General features: G+C 47.5%; 1 protein-coding gene across 4 annotated transcripts in view; it reads left to right on the forward strand.

Moving 5' to 3' along the window:
• Positions 1–298: 298 nt before the first annotated feature.
• PDCD2 (programmed cell death 2) overlaps positions 299–24964 on the forward strand; it is a 170717-nt gene continuing 146051 nt past the window's right edge. Inside the window, exons 1-2 of one of the 4 annotated variants that reach the window (XM_073671482.1) lie at positions 299–649; positions 7977–8222. In XM_073671482.1, coding sequence (XP_073527583.1) covers positions 364–649; positions 7977–8222 — 532 coding nt within the window. In that variant the 5' untranslated portion in view covers positions 299–363. The remainder of the gene's footprint in view (positions 650–7976; positions 8223–24964) is intronic. The other 3 variants (XM_073671481.1, XM_073671480.1, XM_073671483.1) reach the window with 3 other exon arrangements.

Genomic DNA, 24964 nt, shown 5'->3' on the forward strand with positions numbered 1-24964 from the left:
AGTTTTCGCTGTGGAAATACCGCAGCCAAGACGCATACTGGGCACACAGCCTCAGTGATCGCTCCTGGGTCAGACTATAAACATACAGTTCCCAGTCGGGCTTCCCGCCATACAGTATGTGGTCTCACGTGCTACCCAGTGACTGAACTAGGGAAAAGCACAGCACAGGACTGTCACAGCGGGCTGCTTCTCCGTAAACAGCTCTTGTTCTGCGTTGTCTTGCGCTCAGTGCTGAGGAGGCGACTTCTTGCCTTCGGACCACAGCACTCTGCTGCCTCAGCCTGCGCGCTGACGCTGAGAGGAGACCACGTGGTATGCGCGTCATCTGATCTGGAGCGGCTTCATTGTGCTGCGCTCGCCAAGATGGCTGCTTCCGTTACTGTTATGGAGCTAGGCTTCGTGCAAGAATGTGAACCCTGGCGGCTGCTTAGCCCTCAGTTCCCGAGTAAAGTAGGGGGGCGACCAGCGTGGCTAGGTGAAGTGGGGCTGCCTGGACTCGAAAGACTGCAGTGTGGGGTTTGTATGAAACCTCTGGCTTTCCTTCTTCAAGTTTACGCTCCGTGTACCGGGAGCTTCCATCGGACTATCTTCCTGTTTATCTGTCGGGATCCCACGTGTCACCGGACAGGAGAGAGACGCTGCTATAAAGGTATGGTGTTGGTATTAAAGACTGCCAGGAGAATGTGGCACTATGCAAAGCAGTGGGTCATTCTGCGCCTTCACATGTAGCTGTACTGACCAGTAGTTATGGTAATGGGAAGGGCTGGACCTTTCTGTGGACACATCCATAGCTTTGGTGCACCTTTGGGGTATGTTCTCACATCTAGGAGCCGCTGTGGGTTTTTCGCTGCGTGCTTATGCAGCATCAAACCCTCAGCAGCTAGATGTTACAGCATAGGGATCAGAAACTAACTTGTGGTGCTTCATTCCAGACCGCAGCATGTCAATTCCTCCGTTGTGTCCACATACCCACTTTCCCAATAGACTTAACCTCTATGAGGAAAGTCCACCGGTGAAGGGGAAAAAAAAATGGCGCCGCTTATTTACGGCTATTCTGCTGCGTCAGGGCCACAGGCTGCTCTGGACAGTGTGCACATACCCTTGGGTTGACCTATGGCTTGGTGCACCATTATGCCCTCTGATTTGCATATTGCAACCATTCCCCTGGTTTTAGACAAGTGGGAGATGTCAACCTCCTTTTCCACACCTGAGCTCTGAGAGTGGAGGAGCTCTGCAGCGACGTCAGTGTTATCGCGCACTCCATGTGGCTGTGTGTACTCGATGATAATTGGCCCCTACCTGTCTGCAGCAGATTTTTGATAAATCTGCAAGTATAGCAAGCAACTTCACAATGGAGGAGAGGGCCCTGAAGACGTGTCGCAAGAGCCCACGTCAGCATTGCTTGCTACCATGTTAGGTGCTAAATGCTCTGCTGGGCGTGTCTAGTGTCATTGTGTAAGTGCAGAAATGGAGATTGGCTTTAGATAAACCAGCACTTTCAATCAATACAAGGCAATGGCCCTGATATTTATTATAACGCCATTAATTCCATGGCGCTTTACATGTTTAAAAGGGGTATACATAGCAAACAACAAGTACAATAATTTTAACAAAAACGAGCCAGGGACTGGTACAGGAGGGCAAAACGGTGAACATAGGCCACACCCAGAGTGCACCGAAGAGCCTCCATTTACATATTAAAAGATTTTTCTACAAATATAATGTGTATGGTTAGTATGCTTTTTATAGAGTCAAGTGCGTGTAAATGTTAAATTGGTACTTTGTGGAGAGACTCCCATGGAAGGGGCTGTCAATCACCTATCTGCAGGGAATGAATGGAGCGCAGTTCGACCATGCACACTGCTTCTCAATTGTAACAAGGATTCCCTAATCAGCTTGGGTTCCACCGATCAATAGTTTATTACCTGTGTAGATCATAATTTTTTTTTTAATTGGATAGTCCTCTTCCTACTAAAGCCTATTTTCACCTTCCTGACCAGGCCAAATGTTTCAATTCTGACCAGGGTCAATTCGTGTGGTAATAACTATTAAATGCTAATACATTTCCCAGTGATTTTGAGGTAATTTCTTTGTGACACATTAACCCCTTTACCCTCGAAGGAGGTTTGGACGTTAATGACCAGGCCAATTTTTACAATTCTGACCACTGTCGCTTTATGAGGTACCATATTTTTCAGACTATAAGACGCACCTAGGTTTTAAAGGAGGAAAAAAAAATTTAAGCAAAGAATGTGGTCATGATGCCCTGTTATGGGGGAGGGGGTCTGCTGCTGACACTAGTATTGGGGTAATGCCCCCCAATTCTGTTAATATCCTCCATCCTGGTATGTATGGCCCCCTCCTTCCTGGTATAAGTGGCCCCCATCCCATCCTGGTGTGCGTGGCACCCGTCTGAGTCCCCATCCTGGTGTGCGTGGCACCCGTCTGAGTCCCCATCCTGGTGTGCGTGGCACCCGTCTGAGTCCCCATCCTGGTGTGCGTGGCACCCGTCTGAGTCCCCATCCTGGTGTGCGTGGCACCCGTCTGAGTCCCCATCCTGGTGTGCGTGGCACCCGTCTGAGTCCCCATCCTGGTGTGCGTGGCACCCGTCTGAGTCCCCATCCTGGTGTGCGTGGCACCCGTCTGAGTCCCCATCCTGGTGTGCGTGGCACCCGTCTGAGTCCCCATCCTGGTGTGCGTGGCACCCGTCTGAGTCCCCATCCTGGTGTGCGTGGCACCCGTCTGAGTCCCCATCCTGGTGTGCGTGGCACCCGTCTGAGTCCCCATCCTGGTGTGCGTGGCACCCGTCTGAGTCCCCATCCTGGTGTGCGTGGCACCCGTCTGAGTCCCCATCCTGGTGTGCGTGGCACCCGTCTGAGTCCCCATCCTGGTGTGCGTGGCACCCGTCTGAGTCCCCATCCTGGTGTGCGTGGCACCCGTCTGAGTCCCCATCCTGGTGTGCGTGGCACCCGTCTGAGTCCCCATCCTGGTGTGCGTGGCACCCGTCTGAGTCCCCATCCTGGTGTGCGTGGCACCCGTCTGAGTCCCCATCCTGGTGTGCGTGGCACCCGTCTGAGTCCCCATCCTGGTGTGCGTGGCACCCGTCTGAGTCCCCATCCTGGTGTGCGTGGCACCCGTCTGAGTCCCCATCCTGGTGTGCGTGGCACCCGTCTGAGTCCCCATCCTGGTGTGCGTGGCACCCGTCTGAGTCCCCATCCTGGTGTGCGTGGCACCCGTCTGAGTCCCCATCCTGGTGTGCGTGGCACCCGTCTGAGTCCCCATCCTGGTGTGCGTGGCACCCGTCTGAGTCCCCATCCTGGTGTGCGTGGCACCCGTCTGAGTCCCCATCCTGGTGTGCGTGGCACCCGTCTGAGTCCCCATCCTGGTGTGCGTGGCACCCGTCTGAGTCCCCATCCTGGTGTGCGTGGCACCCGTCTGAGTCCCCATCCTGGTGTGCGTGGCACCCGTCTGAGTCCCCATCCTGGTGTGCGTGGCACCCGTCTGAGTCCCCATCCTGGTGTGCGTGGCACCCGTCTGAGTCCCCATCCTGGTGTGCGTGGCACCCGTCTGAGTCCCCATCCTGGTGTGCGTGGCACCCGTCTGAGTCCCCATCCTGGTGTGCGTGGCACCCGTCTGAGTCCCCATCCTGGTGTGCGTGGCACCCGTCTGAGTCCCCATCCTGGTGTGCGTGGCACCCGTCTGAGTCCCCATCCTGGTGTGCGTGGCACCCGTCTGAGTCCCCATCCTGGTGTGCGTGGCACCCGTCTGAGTCCCCATCCTGGTGTGCGTGGCACCCGTCTGAGTCCCCATCCTGGTGTGCGTGGCACCCGTCTGAGTCCCCATCCTGGTGTGCGTGGCACCCGTCTGAGTCCCCATCCTGGTGTGCGTGGCACCCGTCTGAGTCCCCATCCTGGTGTGCGTGGCACCCGTCTGAGTCCCCATCCTGGTGTGCGTGGCACCCGTCTGAGTCCCCATCCTGGTGTGCGTGGCACCCGTCTGAGTCCCCATCCTGGTGTGCGTGGCACCCGTCTGAGTCCCCATCCTGGTGTGCGTGGCACCCGTCTGAGTCCCCATCCTGGTGTGCGTGGCACCCGTCTGAGTCCCCATCCTGGTGTGCGTGGCACCCGTCTGAGTCCCCATCCTGGTGTGCGTGGCACCCGTCTGAGTCCCCATCCTGGTGTGCGTGGCACCCGTCTGAGTCCCCATCCTGGTGTGCGTGGCACCCGTCTGAGTCCCCATCCTGGTGTGCGTGGCACCCGTCTGAGTCCCCATCCTGGTGTGCGTGGCACCCGTCTGAGTCCCCATCCTGGTGTGCGTGGCACCCGTCTGAGTCCCCATCCTGGTGTGCGTGGCACCCGTCTGAGTCCCCATCCTGGTGTGCGTGGCACCCGTCTGAGTCCCCATCCTGGTGTGCGTGGCACCCGTCTGAGTCCCCATCCTGGTGTGCGTGGCACCCGTCTGAGTCCCCATCCTGGTGTGCGTGGCACCCGTCTGAGTCCCCATCCTGGTGTGCGTGGCACCCGTCTGAGTCCCCATCCTGGTGTGCGTGGCACCCGTCTGAGTCCCCATCCTGGTGTGCGTGGCACCCGTCTGAGTCCCCATCCTGGTGTGCGTGGCACCCGTCTGAGTCCCCATCCTGGTGTGCGTGGCACCCGTCTGAGTCCCCATCCTGGTGTGCGTGGCACCCGTCTGAGTCCCCATCCTGGTGTGCGTGGCACCCGTCTGAGTCCCCATCCTGGTGTGCGTGGCACCCGTCTGAGTCCCCATCCTGGTGTGCGTGGCACCCGTCTGAGTCCCCATCCTGGTGTGCGTGGCACCCGTCTGAGTCCCCATCCTGGTGTGCGTGGCACCCGTCTGAGTCCCCATCCTGGTGTGCGTGGCACCCGTCTGAGTCCCCATCCTGGTGTGCGTGGCACCCCATCCTGGTGTGCGTGGCTCCCCATCCTGGTGTGCGTGGCTCCCCATCCTGGTGTGCGTGGCACCCGTCTGAGTCCCCATCCTGGTGTGCGTGGCACCCGTCTGAGTCCCCATCCTGGTGTGCGTGGCACCCGTCTGAGTCCCCATCCTGGTGTGCGTGGCACCCGTCTGAGTCCCCATCCTGGTGTGCGTGGCACCCGTCTGAGTCCCCATCCTGGTGTGCGTGGCTCCCCATCCTGGTGTGCGTGGCTCCCCATCCTGGTGTGCGTGGCTCCCCATCCTGGTGTGCGTGGCTCCCCATCCTGGTGTGCGTGGCTCCCCATCCTGGTGTGCGTGGCTCCCCATCCTGGTGTGCGTGGCTCCCCATCCTGGTGTGCGTGGCTCCCCATCCTGGTGTGCGTGGCTCCCCATCCTGGTGTGCGTGGCTCCCCATCCTGGTGTGCGTGGCTCCCCATCCTGGTGTGCGTGGCTCCCCATCCTGGTGTGCGTGGCACCCGTCTGAGTCCCCATCCTGGTGTGCGTGGCACCCGTCTGAGTCCCCATCCTGGTGTGCGTGGCACCCCATCCTGGTGTGCGTGGCTCCCCATCCTGGTGTGCGTGGCTCCCCATCCTGGTGTGCGTGGCTCCCCATCCTGGTGTGCGTGGCTCCCGTCTGAGTCCCCATCCATGCTGCCTACAAAAAATTAAATAAAAGAACAATCGTACTCGCCTCCTCTCTCCTCCAGTGCTGTCCCGCTCTGCTGCCGACACTCTCACTGTGTGAGCCGCGCATGGCAGGGTGCGCATGGCGTCCTTGCCATGCACCCTCACACAGTGTGAGACGCTGTTCTGGAATAGTCACTGCTCCCCACGCTGGGACTCTGTGCGTGGGGAGCAGTGACCATTCAGCCTGTTCAATAGCCGGCACACTGTACCGCAGCATGGCTCCTGCTGCCGCTCTGCGGTCAGTGTGCCTGCTATTAAAGACCATGGATATTCACTACAACCCATGGGAGTGGGTTGTAGCGAATATTCATGAGCTTTATTGGCGGGCACACTGACCGCAGAGCGGCAGCAGTATTCCGGCTATTAAGAGAAATGAATATTCATTGCTCTCCAAGCCCATGGGCGTGGAGAGCAGGGAATATTCAATTTCTTTAGTAGTGGGCACAGCTAGGCTGCAGCAGGTGGCTGCTGCTTCTTGTGCCCTGCTGATCCGCCCCCCCCTCTGCCACTCCCCCACACCCACCACCATGCGGCCATACAATCATATAGTATTCGGACTATAAGACGCAACCCCCACTTTCCTCCAAAATTTTGGAGGAAAAAAGTGCGTCTTATAGTCCGAAAAATACGGTAATAACTCTGGAGCGCTTCAACAGGTCCCACTGATTCTGAGATTGTACAATATGTCATGAAAAACTTCATTATAGTGGTAACATTTCTTCGCTATGACTTGCGTTTGTTTATTTGAGAAAAACTCAGATTTGGCGAAAATTTCGCAGTTTTCAAGATTTGAATTTTCATGCCCTTAAATCAAAGAAATGTCACAAACAATAGTTAATAAATAACATTTCCCACATGTCTCCTTTACATCAGCACAATTTTGGAAATATTTTTTTTTTGATTAGGAAGTTATAAGGGTGAAAAGTTGATCCACAATTTCTAATTTTTCCAACAAAATTTCCAAAACCATTTTTTTAGGGACCGCATCACATTTGAAATGATTTTGAGAGGCCTTTATGACAGAAAATACCCAAAAGTGACACCATTCTAAAAACTGCACCCCTCAAGCTGCTCAAAACCACATTCAAGAAGTTTATTAATTAGTGTTGAGCGAGTATGTTCTATTAACCCTTTCACCGAGTATGCTCGGGCCGAGCTCCGAGTATTTATAGCTGCTGGGTGATATGGTTAAATTGCTCCCGTGTGCATGATTTGCAGCTGTTTGACAGCTTTATTACATGTAAGGAAAAAGGAATACAATGACTTTTAACTCAGGCAAAACAAAGTAAAGAGTCCTTAAGGCAAAGTCTCTGGTTAGCCAGCCCTGTGGGCACACAGACTGGATAACATTCAGCTCACTGTCTCAGTTTTGAGATAACAACACACAGGAGGCCTTCTCTCTCCAAAACAGACCATGTGCCGAACAACGACCTCCATTGTATAGGTTGCTAATCACACGCAGTGGTGAGGTATGTGGGTAGCTGGACCCACCCACTTCTCCAACCTACCCATAACATGAACCCAGGTGCACCAGTCTTCTAAGGACTTTTTTGCACTATAGCAACATTCCTGGTTACATCAGAGGACAGCCATCTCTGTGATACTTACCTCCCATCAACTATGCATCCGTTAGCCACTTTACAATAGATATACAAATCATACATGCACACTCAGACATACAGACACATTAGAAATATTTTTATCATGGGGAAGCTGGAAACAAGCTTCGCTCACCCCCCTCCCCCGACCAGATTACAGAATGTGAGGGCGTAGGGAAAGGTGATCAGCATAATGAGGATACATTTTTTTTAATACTAGTATCGAGCAGTGCCGAATATCACCTGGTGCTAGAGTTCTCGGTTCCCAGGGACTCCTCTGTCATCTCTCCTGCTCAGGCGAATGGATCAAGCTTACTAGATGGGTGAAGCAGCAGCTTGCTTCATAGTGACAGGGGACTGCACATACTCGACCTGTAGGAGACAGGACCGACATAGCGTTCAGCAATATTACCACTAGGGGGAGCTAAGCCAAGCATCACACGGACATATCTTTTGAGTAGAGCATAATTGTTAATGCATATAAATTGAAAAAGTTTTTTTCTAAGATATGTGCAGCATTAAATACATATTATATGGAGACACCACCCCTTTAACTATAAGTCTGTAAGGCCAGAGTCTTTTCCCTTCTGTACCCGATTGTCAGTTGTTTTCTTCATTGTAATTTATGTAGTTTGTATGTAAACCCTCTTTACATATATAGAATCAGTGGTGCTTTTAAAGTTTAAAATACAAAAGATGAAATCTGCGCTGTTCCTATTCGTACATTGCAATTTAAGCATTCATATTTTTTTCCAGTTTTTAGAAATCAGCTGCCAAGGAAAAATGACACTTATTCTTATGGTCCACCTCCAGACTCTCCACCACCCCATGGAGAACACCTTACAGACTTCCAATTGAAATGTGGTCCTAGCCTGTGTAGGGTATGTGGCTGCCTGGGGCCAAAGTCTTGTTCCAGATGTCATAAGGTGAATTACTGTGACAGACTGCACCAGTTGATGGATTGGAAGGTTCAGCACAAGCAACTGTGTGGAAACGTGTTTGGTAAGCTGTATACTGGTATGGTATTTTTTATCTGACATTGAAATTAGGGGTAGTCAGATGCTCCTAATTCATTAAAAGGCATACGCCTGTGAATCAGGAGCGCCAGATGAGTGGTGTGCACTTCATGTGCGCCTTGCAACAAATCATACCCCAGTTCCTGCTGGAGTAAGATTTATGGCTTAGCAAATGCTGCCACTTGTCTTGAATTTCGTCAGAGCTGGGAGAAACTGGCGTGAAGAAGCCAGAAGTAGCAAAATATAAGTGCAGTGGGTTGCGCCTAAATTGTGCAAATTGTCAAACGTTTCCTGCCAGAATTCTGGTTTGAAAGCGTTGATGAATTGGCTGATGATATTTTGAAATATTAAATTTCTGAGCAAGCCTATGATACATTTAAAGGTAACCTGTCATATTGACCATAGTGTCTGATCTGCAGGAAAGACTGAGCAAATTTATTATATAGCTTTTCTTTTATGTTTATTGTATAATAAGTTTTAACAATAAAACTAAGAATAAAGTCAAATATATCATAGCCATGAACATACAAGGAAAACCATACAGAATGTAGTAAAGGGAGGGGGGGAGAGAGGGTAATATATAGCACATATACAATGCAAAGGGAAGGATCAGGAATTATTGGGGGTATGGTGTTTTTTATTTATCAAAAAGAACAAGTGGTGCTTGGTATAGTTCAAAATATAACAATGAAAAAAAATTTAATACACATATTTGGTTTTGTTGTGTTCAGATATGTCTGTTCTATCAAAATATAAATGAAACCGAATGGTTAGCAGTGTGACGAGAAAAAAATCAAAACGCCAGAATTATATTTTTTGGTCACCGCAACATTGCAATAAAATGCTCTAACAGGCGATCAAAACATTGTGTCTACCCCAAAATGGTATCAATAAAAAAAAAAAGTCAACTCAACCCCAGATCACAAATAATAGAGAAGCTACGGGTCTTGGAAGATAGCAACTTTTTTTTTTCGCTTCCAAATTTTGGATTTTTTTCACAGCTTAAAACAGAACCTTTACTTGTTTGGTATCTACGAACTCTTAATGACCTGGAGAATCATAATGGCAGATCAGTTTTATCATTTAGTGAACATGGCAAATTAAAAGCCCAAAAAAACATGGTGCAATTGCACTTTTTTTTTCACCGCACATGGAATTTTGTTCCCGTTTTCCAGTATAACATATGGTAAAATTAATGGTGTAATTCAACAGTACAACTGGTCCATCAAAAAAAAAATTCCTCATACGGCTATATTGACTTAAAAATAAAGTTATCACTCTGGGGAGAAGGGGAGCGAAAAATGAAACCACAAAAAAGTGCAAACCTCAAGGTCGTGCAGGGGTTAAAGAGGTTATGACCCTGAAATCCCAAAGATGTTTTCAGCTAATCTGTGCTATACTGTAATATACAGCACCCCTATAAATTTTGTTTTCTACCTTTCGTTCCTACTGAATTTCATCTTCATTTCCTGCACTCACTTGTTTACATGCTGGTAAACCAGCTCCCCATGCTTTTTCTTTTTCTCAGTTCACATCCAGAGCTAGCCCCGCCCCTGACTTCCGTCTCCAGCACCGCCCTCTGCTCACCCACTACAAGCTCATTGATTGTTAGTATCTGCCTCAGTACTGACCTCTGTCATTCATACTAGCATTGAAAGTGACAGAGCAAATATCCTGCTGCTCTAAGCTTTGGCAGTGCAGCTCCAATCACTATACATCACATCCACAGTTATGTATATGTGTGTGTATACACTGCTCAAAAAAAATAAATGGAACCCTTAAACAACACAATGTAACTCCAAGTCAATCACACTTCTGTGAAATCTACCTGTCCAGTTATGAAGCAACACTGATTGTGAATCAGTTTCTCCTGCTGTTGTGCAAATGGAACAGACAACTAGTAGAAATGATAGGCAATTAGCAAGTTACCCCCTATAAAGGAGTGGTTCTGCAGGTGGTGACCACAGACCATTTCTCTGTTCTCATCCTTTTTGGCTGTTGTTTTGGTCACTTTTACATTTTGTCATTGTTCTCACCCCTGGAGGTACAGTAGCATGAGGCCGTGTCTACAGTACAACCCACAGAAGTTGCTTAGGTAGTACAGCTCATCCAGGATGGCACATTTATGTGAGCTATGGCAAGAAGGGTATCTGTGTCTGTCAGCTCAGAGTGCAGAGCATTGAGCAGTTACTAGGAGACAGGCCAGTACACCAGGAGACGCAGAGGGGGCCATAGGAGGGCAACAACCTAGCAGCAGAACCGCTGCCTCCTCCTTTGTGCAAGAAAGAACCGGAATCGCAGTGGCAGAGCCCTACCTCCAACAGGCCACTAACATCCATGTGTCTGCTCAAATTGTCAGAAACAGACTCCATGAGGGTCCGATGTCTACTCCGTGCTGGGCGATTGGCATTTGCCAGAGAATACCAAAATTTGCAGATTCGACATTGGCGCCTCGTGCCCTTTACGGATGAAAGCAGGTTCACACTGAGCATATGTTCAGTTGGACATCTGCTGCCTCATTAGTAGCATGTCCAGGCAATGTAGGGAGGTCATACAGGCATGTGGAGTGTAACATACCTGGCGGCGTCCTTGCATGGTGGTCCATCTCCCACTGTGCAAGAGCGCGCACTTGATCTCCAGTCCAGAATGTCTCTTTGGCTTACCTCCATGCTGTCTGTTTGTGTCTGTTTCTGCTGCTTAAGGGCGGCGCCCGATCACTTCCTGCTTTTTGTACCTGCTGTGGGTCACACCCCTTGTGCGTCCTCAGCCTATTGCTGTCTGTCACCTGGTATATAGCTCAGCTGCTCCCATCTATCCCTGCCTGAGCATAGTGTTTCATTCAGTGTGTGCTTGCACTCTGAAGGTGCCAGGTCCCGTTCTGTGTTCTCTTGTCTGCCTTTCCTGGAGGCTGTATTTCCAGGCCTGTCTGAACACGCTCCTAGCCTGTTCCTCCCGCCTTCTAGGGGCTGATTACCTAGACCCGCTCCTGTATCTTGTCTGTCCTGTCTGAACACGCTCCTTGCCTGTTCGTCCCGCCTCTCTGGGGGCCGTATTCCCAGACCCGCTCCTGTATCCCTCTGCAGTGTCGGTCTCCTCCGTACACTCAGTTCCAGTCTGAACTCTCTCCTATCCTTTACCTGTTTTGCCTCTATGTCCGTTCCCTTCCTTTTTCTGCAGAGTCTGAACTCGTACCTAACTCCTGCTTGTTGTCTCTGTACTCCCGTTTGTGAGTTTGTGGTCCACTCGCTACTTCACTGCAAGTACCCTGTGGGTATCTGGCTCTGCCTTTCTCTTCCTGCCTGTTCCGTGTGAACAGAGCCCTGTCCCCCCTGCTCTGCCTTGCTCACCGCTCCGGCGGTTCTAACCTGCTCTGACTCCTTTGCCCACTGCTCCGGTGGTTCTAGCCTGCTCTGACTCCTTTGCTCACCGCTCCGGCGGTTCTAGCCTGCTCTGACTCCTTTGCCCACTGCTCCGGTGGTTCTAGCCTGCTCTGACTCCCTTGCTCACCGCTCCGGCGGTTCTTGCCTGCTCTGACTCCTTTGCTCACCGCTCCGGCGGTTCTTGCCTGCTCTGACTCCTTTGCTCACCGCTCCGGCGGTTCTTGCCTGCTCTGACTCCTTTGCTCACCGCTCCGGCGGTTCTTGCCTGCTCTGACTCCTTTGCTCACCGCTCCGGCGGTTCTAGCCTGCTCTGACTCCTTTGCTCGCTGCTCTGGCAGCCTTGCTCCGCTCTGACCCTTTTGCTCACTGCTCCGGCAGTCTCGCTCCGCTCTTATCCTTTTGCTCACTGCTCCGGCAGTCTTGCTCCACTCTTGCTCACCGCTCCAGGCGGCCTCGTCCTGCTTTACTCTTGCTCACTGCTCCGGCAGTCTCGCTCAGCTCTGACCCTTTGCTCACCGCTCCTGGCGGCCTTGTCCTGCTCTACTCATGCTCACCGCTCCAGGCGGTCTTGTCCTGCCCTGTTCTCGCTCACCTCTCTGGGCGGCCTCACTCTGCTGTGTTTGTCCGCCACATCTGTGGTTCTGTTCCTGAGTCCCAGTGTGTACTGGGTCCTATCCCGCCAGTGTCCCTACCTGCTAGTGCCTCCCTGTCTGCACTCTAGCTGTGCTTGCCTGTACCCCCCTGCCTGCATACCCACCTGCCTGCATACCAGTCGTGCCTGCCTATACCCACCAGTCTGTGCGCCAGCCTAACCAGTCTGTTCCTGTATTCCCCTGTGTGGGTCGACAGCCGTGTCCGGGGTCTGTCCTGGAGTAGCACCTGGTCCCTCTGCTCGGTTCCTCCTTGGTGCACTGGCATCGTATGCCGTCGTGCGACCCTGGTCGGATCGGGTGAATACCTAGTTACGCCCCTCCAGGCATTCACTCTCCGGCACGGTCCAGTGGAATCACTACAATCACACGCACACGCCGCTCAGCCCGGGCGTGTGCATTACATGGAGGCCACACACACTTCTGAGCATCATTTCCTTGTCTTGAGGCATTTCCAGTGAAGTTGAATCAGCCTATAATTTTATTTTCCTCTTTAATTTTGAGTACCATTCTAAATCCAGATCTCCATTGGATATTAATTTTGATTTGCATTGATCATTTTTCATGTTTTATAGTTCTCAACGCATTCCACTATGTAATGAATAAATATTTGCAACTGGAATATTTCATTCAGTGATATCTAGGATGTGGTATTTTCTTGTTCCCTTTATATTTTTTTTTGCAGTGTAGGTATAGATCTCTATCTTTCACTATATAATATATTTCTCTCTTGTGTACAATATATATGTGATACATGCATGCATATATCTAGTCTGAATTTTTCCGTTATGTAATTTATACAGAGAAGTGTATATATATATTGACACATACATTTTATTTAAAAGGGTTATAGTGTCATTATCATGTCTGCTGTGCCGAGGCTCAGATGCACAGCGATGATGGAAAAGGGAGCTTATGGCTCCCTGACAGGGTGGCCAACTTGGCATTATATTTTTTCTGGACAGCTTATCTAAAATCATGGAAGACAGTTGTGTTTTTTTGTTGTTTTTTTTACTGATGCGTTGGAAAACCATAATAAGTCATTGATTGTAAGTGATTAATGTCTACAGCTCATAATACTGTTATGACAACATCAGATGCATTCACTATAAACTGTAAAAACCTGATAATTGCAGTAAAAATAATATGTATGTTTCTTAGGCTTCAAAAAAATCACTGATGCCTTACCAGTTTTACATTGTTTTTCTGCTTTTATGTGTACTGTTTATCCCCATTTAGTATGTGCTCCATGGCGAATGTAACCATGTGTGCAGCTTGCAATAGTGAGGAGCATTGCAAACCTGGAGAGGAGTTTAGAGCTCACTGAGCATTCCCTGGCTAATGCCAGTGATATGGAGGAGAGGATGGAGGTGGGGAAGATCAGGACCCTGAATTACATAGCTGGATAAATGTTAAAAGAAGGGGTAGGGGGGAAAATGCTAAGGAGCTCAGTAGTGATTTGGCACAACCTAGCCTATTTGGCTGATATTAGGAATGTAAGTCCAGGACTGGGATCACTGGGACTCGATAATTAAGTGGACAGACTGGGTCATCTGCCTCTGAGACCGTGAATGCCGAACAGTGTGTTGTCTGCCGGGTGCTCTGGTTCGGCATATTGCGGATCGGATAGACAGATTGCTGGGTGGGGCTGGGGAAAACCCAGCGGTCATGGTTAGTGTTGAGCAAATTTGTTCGGCATTTCAAATTCGGGTTCGTGTTCGGGGTTCCTGCTTGTTTGCACCAAAAGATCGTCTCCGCCCATGAACATCCCTGATTTGCCACGCTGTCACGCAGTTATCTGAATCGAATTTGATGTTATCGAATTTGAAATGCCGAACAAATTCGCTCAACATTAGTCATGGTACATATCAGTACTAATGACAAAGTTAGAGGGAGGTGGAAAGTCCTTAAAAATTATTACAGGGAACTAGGAGAGCAGCTAAAGCCCAGGACCTCCAAGGTGGTGGTTTCAGAAAAAATTCTGTTGCCAACAGTGTCATTTGAAAGACAGCGGGAGCTTAGGGTGATAAATAAGTTGCTTAGAAATTTGTTCAGGAAGGAAGGGTTTGGGTTCATGGCGAACTGGGACAATTTCTCTGTTGGCTACAGGCTCTACGGTAGGAACGGGCTACACCTCAATGGGGAAAGGGTGCAGCTGTGCTGGGGAAAAAAATGGTCATACGAATGGAGGAGCTTTTAAACTAGGATCTGGGGGGAGGTAGAGTAGCTGTGCTAATAGGGGGATAGAGTAGACTGAGAGTGAGAAAGTAGGGGTTAATGAGTATTTATGGTGACTCCGATATGAATGGAAAGTAGGGAGGTGAGGAGGAGTAATAAATGTGCTAATAGTATTAAATGTCTGCTGGCAAATGCAAGCCGTCTTGCAAACAAAATTAAATGAATTGGAGACTCTTATGTCACCCACAGATTACTATGTGGTTGGCATCACGGAAACCTGGCTGGACAAAAGCAATGACTGGGTGACAAATGTAGAGTGTTATGCTACATTTAAAAAGGACAGGAAAGACAAAAAAAGTGTAGCCTGGGACCTTGTCAAGGTAACTGGGCATACTGAACATAAATGGGGCATGTTTAAGGATATACTACTAGAATCCTGTAGAAAACGTATGCCCTCTAGTAATATAGTGTCCAGTAATAAAATAAACCATTGTGGATAAATAAGAGAGTACAACGTTTAATAAGACAAGACAAAGGGCATTCAAAATTTTAAAGGCCGAGAATGCAGAAGTAGCATTTCAGGAGTAAGAAGATCTCAATAAGAAATGTAAAAATAAAAATCAAGCTAGCAAAGTTATCTTTAGAGAAACAAATCGCCATCGACCTTAAAATAATCCCTGAAAATTTCATAAATACATCAGTGCCAAAAAGAGAAAAAAACAGATGGTATCTGCCCCTTTAAAAGACGATAATAATAAGATAATTATAGAGGAAAAAGACAAGGCTGAGATACTTTTCATCCATGTTCACCAATGAACTGTCAATGGGATCTTTCAACAAGGCAAAAATCAAAGTTCACCACCTAATATAACTAACTTTAACACAAGAAGTACTCCTGTGTCTGAGCAAATCAAACATTGACAAATCCCCTGGCCCAGATGGCATTCATCCATGGACATTGAGAGAATTGAGCTCAGTAATTGACATACCGATGTATCTCCTATTCTTAGACTCACTTTTAACAGGGTTGGTGCCACAGGATTGGGGGATGGCTCACGTGGTACCGATATTTAAGAAAGGCAAGAAAGTGGATCCAGGTATCTAACATCCAGTAAACCTGACATCAGTAGTGTGCAAAGTTTTTGAGGGCATTATGAGAGATGACCTGCAGAAATATATTGCAGAGAATCTATATATATAATCGTCTTATCCCGTCTGTCTGTCTGTCTGTCTGTCTGTCCAGGAAATCCCGCATCGCTCATTGGTCCGGCAGCGGCCAATCAGCGCCGCGGGATTTCTGAAAAAAGATGGCGGCCGTTAGCGGCTCATCTGCGGGACGGAGCTCAGCAGCGATACAGCCGGGAGATGAGCGCCGCGAGGCGCTCATCTCCCGGCCGGTACCAGCAGAAGGACGTCGACCGCCGGACCCATCTGCGGGACGGAGATGCAGCCGGGAGTTGACCGGCGCGAGGCGCTCATCTCCCGGCCGGTAGCAGCGGAAGGACCGCCGGCGTCGCTGACCTCCATGCAGAAGGGAGGACCGGGGAGCGGCGCTGCGGGTCTGGATACTTCTGCTGCGAGCGCCCGCTCATGTCCCGGGTTCTCGCTGCGGAAGTAGCCGCACAGGCAGCGCCGCTCCCCGGTCCTCACCAAGACGATTCGATGATTGGTCGCGCTCTTCGGACCCGACCAATCACTGATCTTGCAGCAAAAGTTAAACACTACTGTGCTGATTGGTCGCGGACGCTGCCCGCGACCAATCACCGATTTGGGCGCCAAATTTAAATATCGGCCGCGACCAATCACCGATCTTGGCTCCACATTTAAACACCGCTGTACTGATTGGTCGCGACCAATCAGCGATTTTTAACACAAATATCCGGACCTTTGTAACACCATGCGGATACTATGGGTACATCAGCGGCTAGGGTGTGAAGGGAGGACCGGGGAGCGGCGCTGACATCCATGCGGCTAGGGTGTGAAGGGAGGACCGGGGAGCGGCGCTGCGGGTCGGGATACTTCTGCTGCGAGCAGTCGCTCATCTGCCGGCTTCTCGCAGCGGAAGTAGCTGCACAGGCAGCGCCGCTCCCCAGTCCTCACTAATACGATTCCGCTCCCTGCTCCTCACCAATACGATTCGCTGATTGGTCGCGGCCGCTATTTAAATGTGGCACCCAAATCAGTGATTGGTCGCGGGCGGAGAGCGCGACCAATCACCGATTTGGGCGCCACATTTAAATAGCGGCCGCGACCAATCACCGATCTTGGTGCCAAATGTAAACAACGCTCTGCTGATTGGTGCCAAATTTAAACAACGCTCTGCTGATTGGTCGCGAACGCCAGCCGCGACCAATCAGCGAGATTGGCGCCAAATTTAAGCAACGCTCTGATCTCCCGATGGCAAGTGTGAACGGAGGACCGAGGAGCAGCGCTGCCGGTCGGGATGCTTCTGCTGCGAGCAGCCGCTCATCTCCCAGCTGCTCGCAGCGGAAGTACCCGCACGGGCAGCGCCGCTCCCCGGCTAATAATCAGCAGTATTGGTGCCAAATTTAAACCCCGCTCTGCTGATTAGTCGCGACCGCCGACTGTGACCAATCTGCCATATAGTCGCCAAATTTTAACACCGCTTTGGTGATTGGTCACTGTTGCCGGCCTCGACCAATCAGCGATTTTGGCGCCACATTTAAACACCGCTCTGCTGATTGCTCCCTGTCGGCAGCATACATATTCTAGAATACCCGATGCATTAGAATCGGGCCACCATCTAGTAATATAATAAATGTCAACCAGCATGGATTCATGAAGAAGTAGTCATGTCGAACATGTTGGGTGCCTGAGGTGGTGAGTGCAAATCTGGATGTTGGTAATGCAGCTGATGTGATTTATCTGGACTTTGCAAAGGCATTTGATACTGTACCACATAAAAGCCTTTATACTGAAGCTACAGAAGCAAGGACTTGGGGGAACCTTATGCAGATGGGTAAAGAATTGGCTAAATGACAGGAAAAATAGTCATTAAAAATTTTATGTTCTCTAAATGGGATGTAGTCAACAGTGGGATACCGCAGGGATCTGTGCTAGGACCGATTCTTTTTATCCTCTTCATTAATGACCTAGTTGATGGGATAAAAGGTGAAGTGTCAGTCTTTGCTGACAACACTATACTATTTAGGATATTAAAATCTGACGTTGACATTACAATATTGCAAAACGATTTGGATAAGATGTCTGAATGGGCAAACACTTGGCAAATGAGATTTAATGTTGATAAATGTAGAGTAATGCACCTTGGACAGAGTAATTCTATTGCTGATATACACTGCTCAAAAAAATAAAGGGAACTCTAAAATACCACATCCTAGATTTCGCTGAATGAAATATTCCAGTTGCCAATCTTTATTCATTACATAGTAGAATGCGTTGAGAATAATAAAACCTAAAAATGATAAATACAAGTCAAAAGGTCTGGATTTGGAATGATAATCAAAATCAAAGTGGAAAATTAAATTACAGGCTGATCCAACTTCAGTGGAAATGCCTCAACACAAGGAAATGGTGTTTGTGTTTGTGTGTGTGTGTGTGTGTGTGTGTGTGTGTGTCCTCCCTACAATGCCTGGGCATGCTCCTGATGAGTGATCTCCACCCATACCTGGATTAAAGCATCAGTCAACTCCTTGACAGTCTGTGGTGCAAAGTGGCATTGGTGGATGGAACTATACATTATGTCCCAGATGTGGGCAGGCTAGTCTAAAGCATCAATGCCTTCATGCAGGAACTGCTGACACACTTCAGCCACCTGAGGCCTAATATTGTCATGCATCAGAAGGAACCCAGGGCCCACTGCACCTGCATATGGTCTCACAGTGGGTCTGAGGATCTCTTCCCGGTACCTAGTGGCATTCAGGGTACCTCTGGCTAGCACATGGATGGTTGTGTGGCCCTCCAAAGAAATGCCTCCCCACACCATTACCTACCTACTAACAAACCGGTCATGCTTGGAGGATGTTGCAGGCAGCAGTTCTCCGCGGCGTCTCTAGACTCTCACGTTTGTCACATGTGCTCAGTGTGACCCTGCTCTCATCTGTGAAGAGCAATGTCGAATCTTCCAATCTTGGTGTTCTCTGACAAATTCCAATCGCCCTGCACGGTGAGCCCAACACCCACTTGTGGATGTCTGGCCCTCATATCACCCACATGGAGTCTGTTTCTGACACTTTGAGCATACCCATGAATTTTAGTTGCCTGCTAGAGGTCATTGTGCAGGGCTCTGGTACTTCTTTCTCTTGTTCCTCCTTGCACAAAGGAGGTAGTGGTCCTGCTGTTGGGTTGTTGCCCTCCTACGGCCCCCTCCATGTCTCCGGTTATCTACTCTCTGCTCTGGACACTGCTCACTGACACAGCTACCCTTCTTGCCACAGCTCGCATTGATGTGCCCTCCTGGATGAGCTGCACTACCTGAGCAACTTGTGTGGATTGTACTGTTGACACCACCTCATGCTACTTTACCTCTAGGGGTGAGAGCAATGACAAAATGCAAAAGTGACCAAAAGAACAACCAAAAAGGATGAGAACAGAGAAATGGTCTGTGCTCACCACCTGCAGAACCACTGCACTATAGGGGTTGTCTTGCTAATTGCCTATCATTTCAACCGGTTGTCTGTTTCATTTGCACAACAGCAAGAGAAATTGATTCAAAATCATTGTTTCATAACTGTGCAGGTTGATTTCACAGAAGTGTGATTTGACTTGCAGTTACATTGTGTTGTTGTTTAACCGCTTCCCGACCGCCCACTGTATATAAACGTCGGCGCTGCCTGGGCTCTGTGCAGCGCTGACGTTTAAAAACTGTGGGTGGTCCCGCAGCGCTCAAGACCCCCAGGGTCCTGCAAGCGCTGCGGGTGCAGTGCAGAGCGATAGCTCTGACAGGGAACATCATCAGGACCTGATTGGATCAGGTCCCAGTGATGTTAACCCTTTGCTATCTTCTATATGCCGCGATCTATAGTGATCGCGGCATATAGAAGATAGTGAGAGGAGAGGGGGTCGTCTACTTACCTCTCCGATGACCCCTGATACCTTCCAGGACCTGGCGTTGTTAGGGCAGCTGGAGGTCACATGACCTCCTCCAGATCTGCCATATATGGTGTCCTGCTAGGCTCAGCCTGCAAGCTGAGTCCAGCTAGAGACACAGTGTGAAACTGTCAGCAGTGGTCTCATACAATGTAATATATGTCTATTACATTACATGAGATCAGTGATCAGAAAAAAAAAAAAATTATCTCCCATACAGGGACTAAATAAAAATGTTAAAAAAAATCACAAAATAAATAAATAAAATATTAAACCGATAAATCTTTATATTTATGCAAAAACAAAAAAAGTACACACATTTGGTATCGCCGCGTCCGAAACAACCCGAGCTATAAAACTGTCACACTAATTCACTCCTTCTGTGCACACCGTAATAAAAATAAATAAAAAACGGAGCAAAAAACTATGCTTTTTCCTCATATTGCCAAACAAAAAGTGGAAAAAAATGCGATCAAAAAGCAAAATGGAAATAAAAATGATACCGCTGAAAACGTCATCTTGTTCCGCAAAAAAAAAGCCACCATACAGCTCCATCAGCCGAAAAATAAAAAAGTTATAGCTCAGAATAAAGCGATGCAAAAAAAAATATTTTTTCTATAAAATTGTTTTATTGTGTAAAAGCGCCAAAACATACTGTATTTTTTTTAAGTGTAGTATCGCTGTAAACGTACTGACCCGAAGAATAATGCTGCCTTATCACTTTTACCACACGCAGAACGGCAAAAAAAAAACCTCAAAAAACAATTCCTGAATTGTTGGTTTTTGTTAATTTTACCTCCCAAAAAACAGAATAGAAAGCGATCAAAAAATGTCACGTGCCTAAAAATGGTACGAATAAAAATGTCAACTCGTCCCGCAAAAAACAAGCCGTGACATGACTCTGTCGGCCGAAATATGGAAAAATTATAGCTCTCAAAATATGGCGATGCAAAAACTAGATTTTGCAAAAAAAAAAACGTTTTTTAGTGTTTGACAGCTGTCAGTCATAATATAAATCTGGTATCTCTGTAATCGCACTGACCCGAGGAATAAAGTAATCTCATCACTTATACCGCACGAGGAACGGCGTAAAAAATAAATAAAACCAATTCTTCACCTACTACTGATTTGTTTATTATGTCTCCCAATGTGCTCATCACACATCTAGATAAGTTCCCTAAGGGGTCTAGTTTCCAAAATGGTTTCACTTGTGGGGGATTTCCACTGTTTAGGCACATCAGGAGCTCTCCAAACGCAACATGGCGTCTGCTAATTATTCAAACAAATTTTGCATTCAAAAAGTCAAATGGCTCTCCTTCCCTTCCGAACCCTGCAGTGCGCCCAAACAGTGGTTTTCCCTCACATATGGGGTATCAGCACGCTCAAGAGAAATTGCACGACAAATTTTGGGGTCCATTTTTTCCTGTTACCCCTGTGAAAATAAAAAAAAATTGGGTCTAAAGTAACATTTTTGTGAAAAAAGTTAAATGTTCATTTTTTTTCTTCCACATTCCAAAAATTCCTGTGAAGCACCTGAAGGGTTAATAAAGTTCTTGAATGTGGTTTTGAGCACCTTGAGGGGTGCAGTTTTTAGAATGGTGTCACTTTTGGGTATTTTCTGTCATAAAGACCCCTCAAAGTGACTTCAAATATGATGTGGTCCCTAAAAAAATGTTTTTGTAAATTTTGTTGGAAAAATGAGAAATCGCTGGTCAACTTTTAACCCTTTATAGCTTCCTAACAAAAAAAAAATTTTGGTTCCAAAATTGTGCTGATGTAAAGTAGACATGTGGGAAATGTTATTTATTAACTATTTTGTGTGACATATCGCTCTGATTTAAAGGCATGAAAATTCAAAGTTTGAAAATTTTCACCAAATTTCCGATTTTTTTTTTTTCACAAATAAACGCAAGTGATATCGAAGAAATTTTACTACTATCATGAAGTACAATATGTCACGAAAAAAGGATCTCAGAATCAGGGGAATCCGTTGAAGCGTTCCAGAGTAATTACTTCATAAAGTGACAGTGGTCAGAATTGAAAAAATTGGCCCGGTCACGAAGGCCAAAACAGGCTCTGGATCGAAGTGCTTAAGTGTTCACTTTTATTTTTTTAAGCAGTTTACATTAAATGGGAGTGTACTCGGAACTACAGAACAGGAGAAGGATTCGGGTATTTTGGTTTCAAGTAAGCTGAGCAAAAGTACTCAGTCAAGCAACAGCCGCAAAAGCAAACAAAATTTTCAGATGTATTAAAAAAGAAAATCCTGCGATCCCATTGTATTATTACCCCTTTATATAAATCACTTAAGGCCACATCTAGAATATGGTATCCTATTTTGGGCTCCACATTTTAAAAATGATATTCAGAAGTGAGTCAGTTCAAAGGCTTGGAACTTGATTATTAACAATTGATAGAAGAGTTGGGCTTGTTTAACTTACAAAAATGACGCCTCAGAGGATATCTCATTTACTTGTATAAATGTATATCTATACAGTAGTGCTCAAAATAATAGAAGTCTAGTATGACTAACCAGATTAATCACTGTTTTTGGTAAAAATTCTACACTCCTGTGAAAAATTAAAGCATCAATATTTCCAATATCAATATTTCCAATTTTGAAATGGAAGCAGTGGTCGGATTGAAATGAAATTTTGCATGGATGTAAGCCAGACCCTGAATTTTATGATACGGAAATTGTTTTGCTGTTTTCAAATCAGTTCTAGGGGCTGCAACCCTCTAAACACTCCAAATTGCAAAGTGGCTAGAAAAATTCCAAAGAAGTCAACTTTTCTCTGAAACTGTCAAATGGATTGCTTTGAAAATCTCATTCGTGATGGTCGATTGCCTTTCATTTGTGATCCTGTAAAGTTCAACCGCCTACAATAAAAACTACCCCTCCGGTGCACCCCTAAACTCAAACCTTCCCCAAAGAGTTGAAAATGGGATGATTAATGATAACCTTGGTTGACTCAGTATGCTTTCAAAGGCGCCCAAAAATGTCTGGAAGCTTGTCAAGAAATGAGAATGTTTATCCCCATTTTCAGAGGTTTTCCATATGTACCCCTTAGAATTTACACCCCAAAAAATGTCATGTTATGCAAGGAGGCAAACATTATGTTCATCTCCTCACATCTACTGATCGTTCTACCCAAGTTGCATCATCAGATTACCTGTCAAAAGCCCCCAAGGGGTCAAAACACCCTTAACACACCCCTCGTAAAAGAATGGGGGGCGGGGCATTTTAAACACAGCCAGCATGGATTCTGGCATGTAATAATGTAATAAGGCATGCCCCACATTTTTGTGGCACCACCGGCACCTCAACCCTCATTTTGGGGGGGGGGGACGACAAAAAGGACCCCAAATTTCAATCACATTAAATCATTAGATTACTCTTTGTGATGGAGGGAAAATTTCGAAACTTCGGTCAAAAGGTGGTATAAGCCTTCTTTCCATCCTCCCAAAATCCCATTGCTGTACGAGAGATGAAACCACCCTTTTCAAGCCGTTTTCAAGTCTGCACTTGTGTTTCTGATGATCTTGTGATTTTTTAACCATTGTTTCAGGTGTCTGTTTTGTTTTTCTTTACAGATCTCTTACAGATACACCTTTAAACGTTGCCCCTTAAACGGAGGTGGGAGAGGGTTGAAAACCCCTTAGAAGCAATACATGCTTTCTTGGGGAGTCCTCTTGTTTGCCCAATATGGCAAGACAAGCATTCTGTCAGGTTGTCCTCGTGCATTCACATGAACATTTGAATGTGAATAAACAATTTACTGGACATTTTGTTATTGCTCGTTGGCGTTTACATGCAAGTAAATTGAGAGATCCCCCTACAACCCCCCCCCCCCCTTCCAAGTTTTTCCTTTTGTTTTGCTCTGTTTGTTCTTTAACTCTTTTTAGTGATGTGTGGAATCCACGAAAAAGTGTTTATTCTTACTCCAAAAGGGAGTAAGAAACGTTGTCACTTCTGGATCTGTACAGCAACAACGGAGCAAACATACGTTACATTACAGGAGAATGAATGTATTGTTACTGTACAATACTGTATTACTGTAACCAAAAAAGAAGTAAGAACTTAGGCCCTTGTCAAGTTCAATATCTCGTATTGCCACCTCATGCGTCCCAGACTGCAGCACAGCGGGAAGGCATGCTTCATAGGAGTGTGCAGAAAGACTTGTGAAATTTCGTTCCCAGGTTCAACTTGCCTAAGCATAGAGCTCGTCAAGGTTTCTGGGTTTTGGTTAGAATTTTCGTAGTCTTTTTTTGAGCTCATCCCAAGCATGTTATATTGAATTCACGTCGGGAGAGCACACTGGATGTTCCAAAAGTGTAGTGTTGTTGTCAAGGAATTGGTGCATTATGTGAGTTACATGTGGTCTTGCATTATCTTGCTGGACTAAAAATCGTTCTCCAGTGCATTGACTGAATGGGACGACGTGCGGGTGGAGCTCCTCGTTGATGTAGCGCATAGCGTTCAACCCAGCGGGTGGAATCCACACCAGGTCAGTACGTCCTTCAATCTTGATGCCTGCCCACACCATTATTGAGCCTCCTCTAAGTGGTGTCAGGGACTTCATCGTATCAGGGTCAAGCTTTTGTCCTTTGCGACGGTAAACTCTTTATCGTCGTTTCCTTGGAGACAGATTCGACACTCGTCTGAAAAGAGGACATACCGCCACTAAGGCAGACGCCAGTCACCATAATTGTTGACATAGTTGCGCCAAGCTGTACGGTGTACATTTTGAGGAGCTTGAACTTTGGCTGGTCATCAACACCGAATGCCAGCTGCCTGGAGTCGGTAACAGACGGTCGATTGGCTTATGAGTCTTTCTGTTCGTGAGAGTGTTCTTGGGGGCATAGTCTCTTGTTCTGCCGAGATGAGTGGATTATTGCACGGTCCTCCCTTGCTGAGCCGCATCACTTCCATCCTTGTCCAAACCGGCGACCATATTGGCCAGTATTTCAATATCAACGATAAGTCCTCGTGGCAATGCTCTGAGTGTGGCCAGGTCTTCGTGCGACTTCACGATGTGAGAGGCCTGCGTCGTCAATAAGGATGATTAAAGAAAGAACCTCTGCATTGCTGAAACTTCGACAGACCATGGCCTGTGTTAAGGAAAGCAAATCAATCGTGAACAAACTTGCTCAGGGGCAATCCTTCAACAGAATAAAGGAAAAATGAATAATGCTTACCAGAGAATGCAATGCAAAGCTTGATGGTACAGTAGGATTCCTTCTTCAGTGACGAACCCCGAGTTTTTCCTAATGGGTCTTCTCTCCCAGTGTTATGCCGAAGTTTTCCAGAGCCAGAATACAGTTACAGTAGACGTCTGTATGGGCACCAAACAAAATCCTGTCAGTTTTCATTTGCGTACAAAATCGATAAATGAACACTACAGTAAATTGTTTATTCACATTCAAATGCTCATGTGAATGCACGAGGA

This window comes from Phyllobates terribilis, unplaced genomic scaffold (genome assembly GCF_046119375.1).
Source record: "Phyllobates terribilis strain yellow unplaced genomic scaffold, ASM4611937v1 Scaffold_3__8_contigs__length_932513732, whole genome shotgun sequence".
NCBI classification, from domain to species: domain Eukaryota; kingdom Metazoa; phylum Chordata; class Amphibia; order Anura; family Dendrobatidae; genus Phyllobates; species Phyllobates terribilis.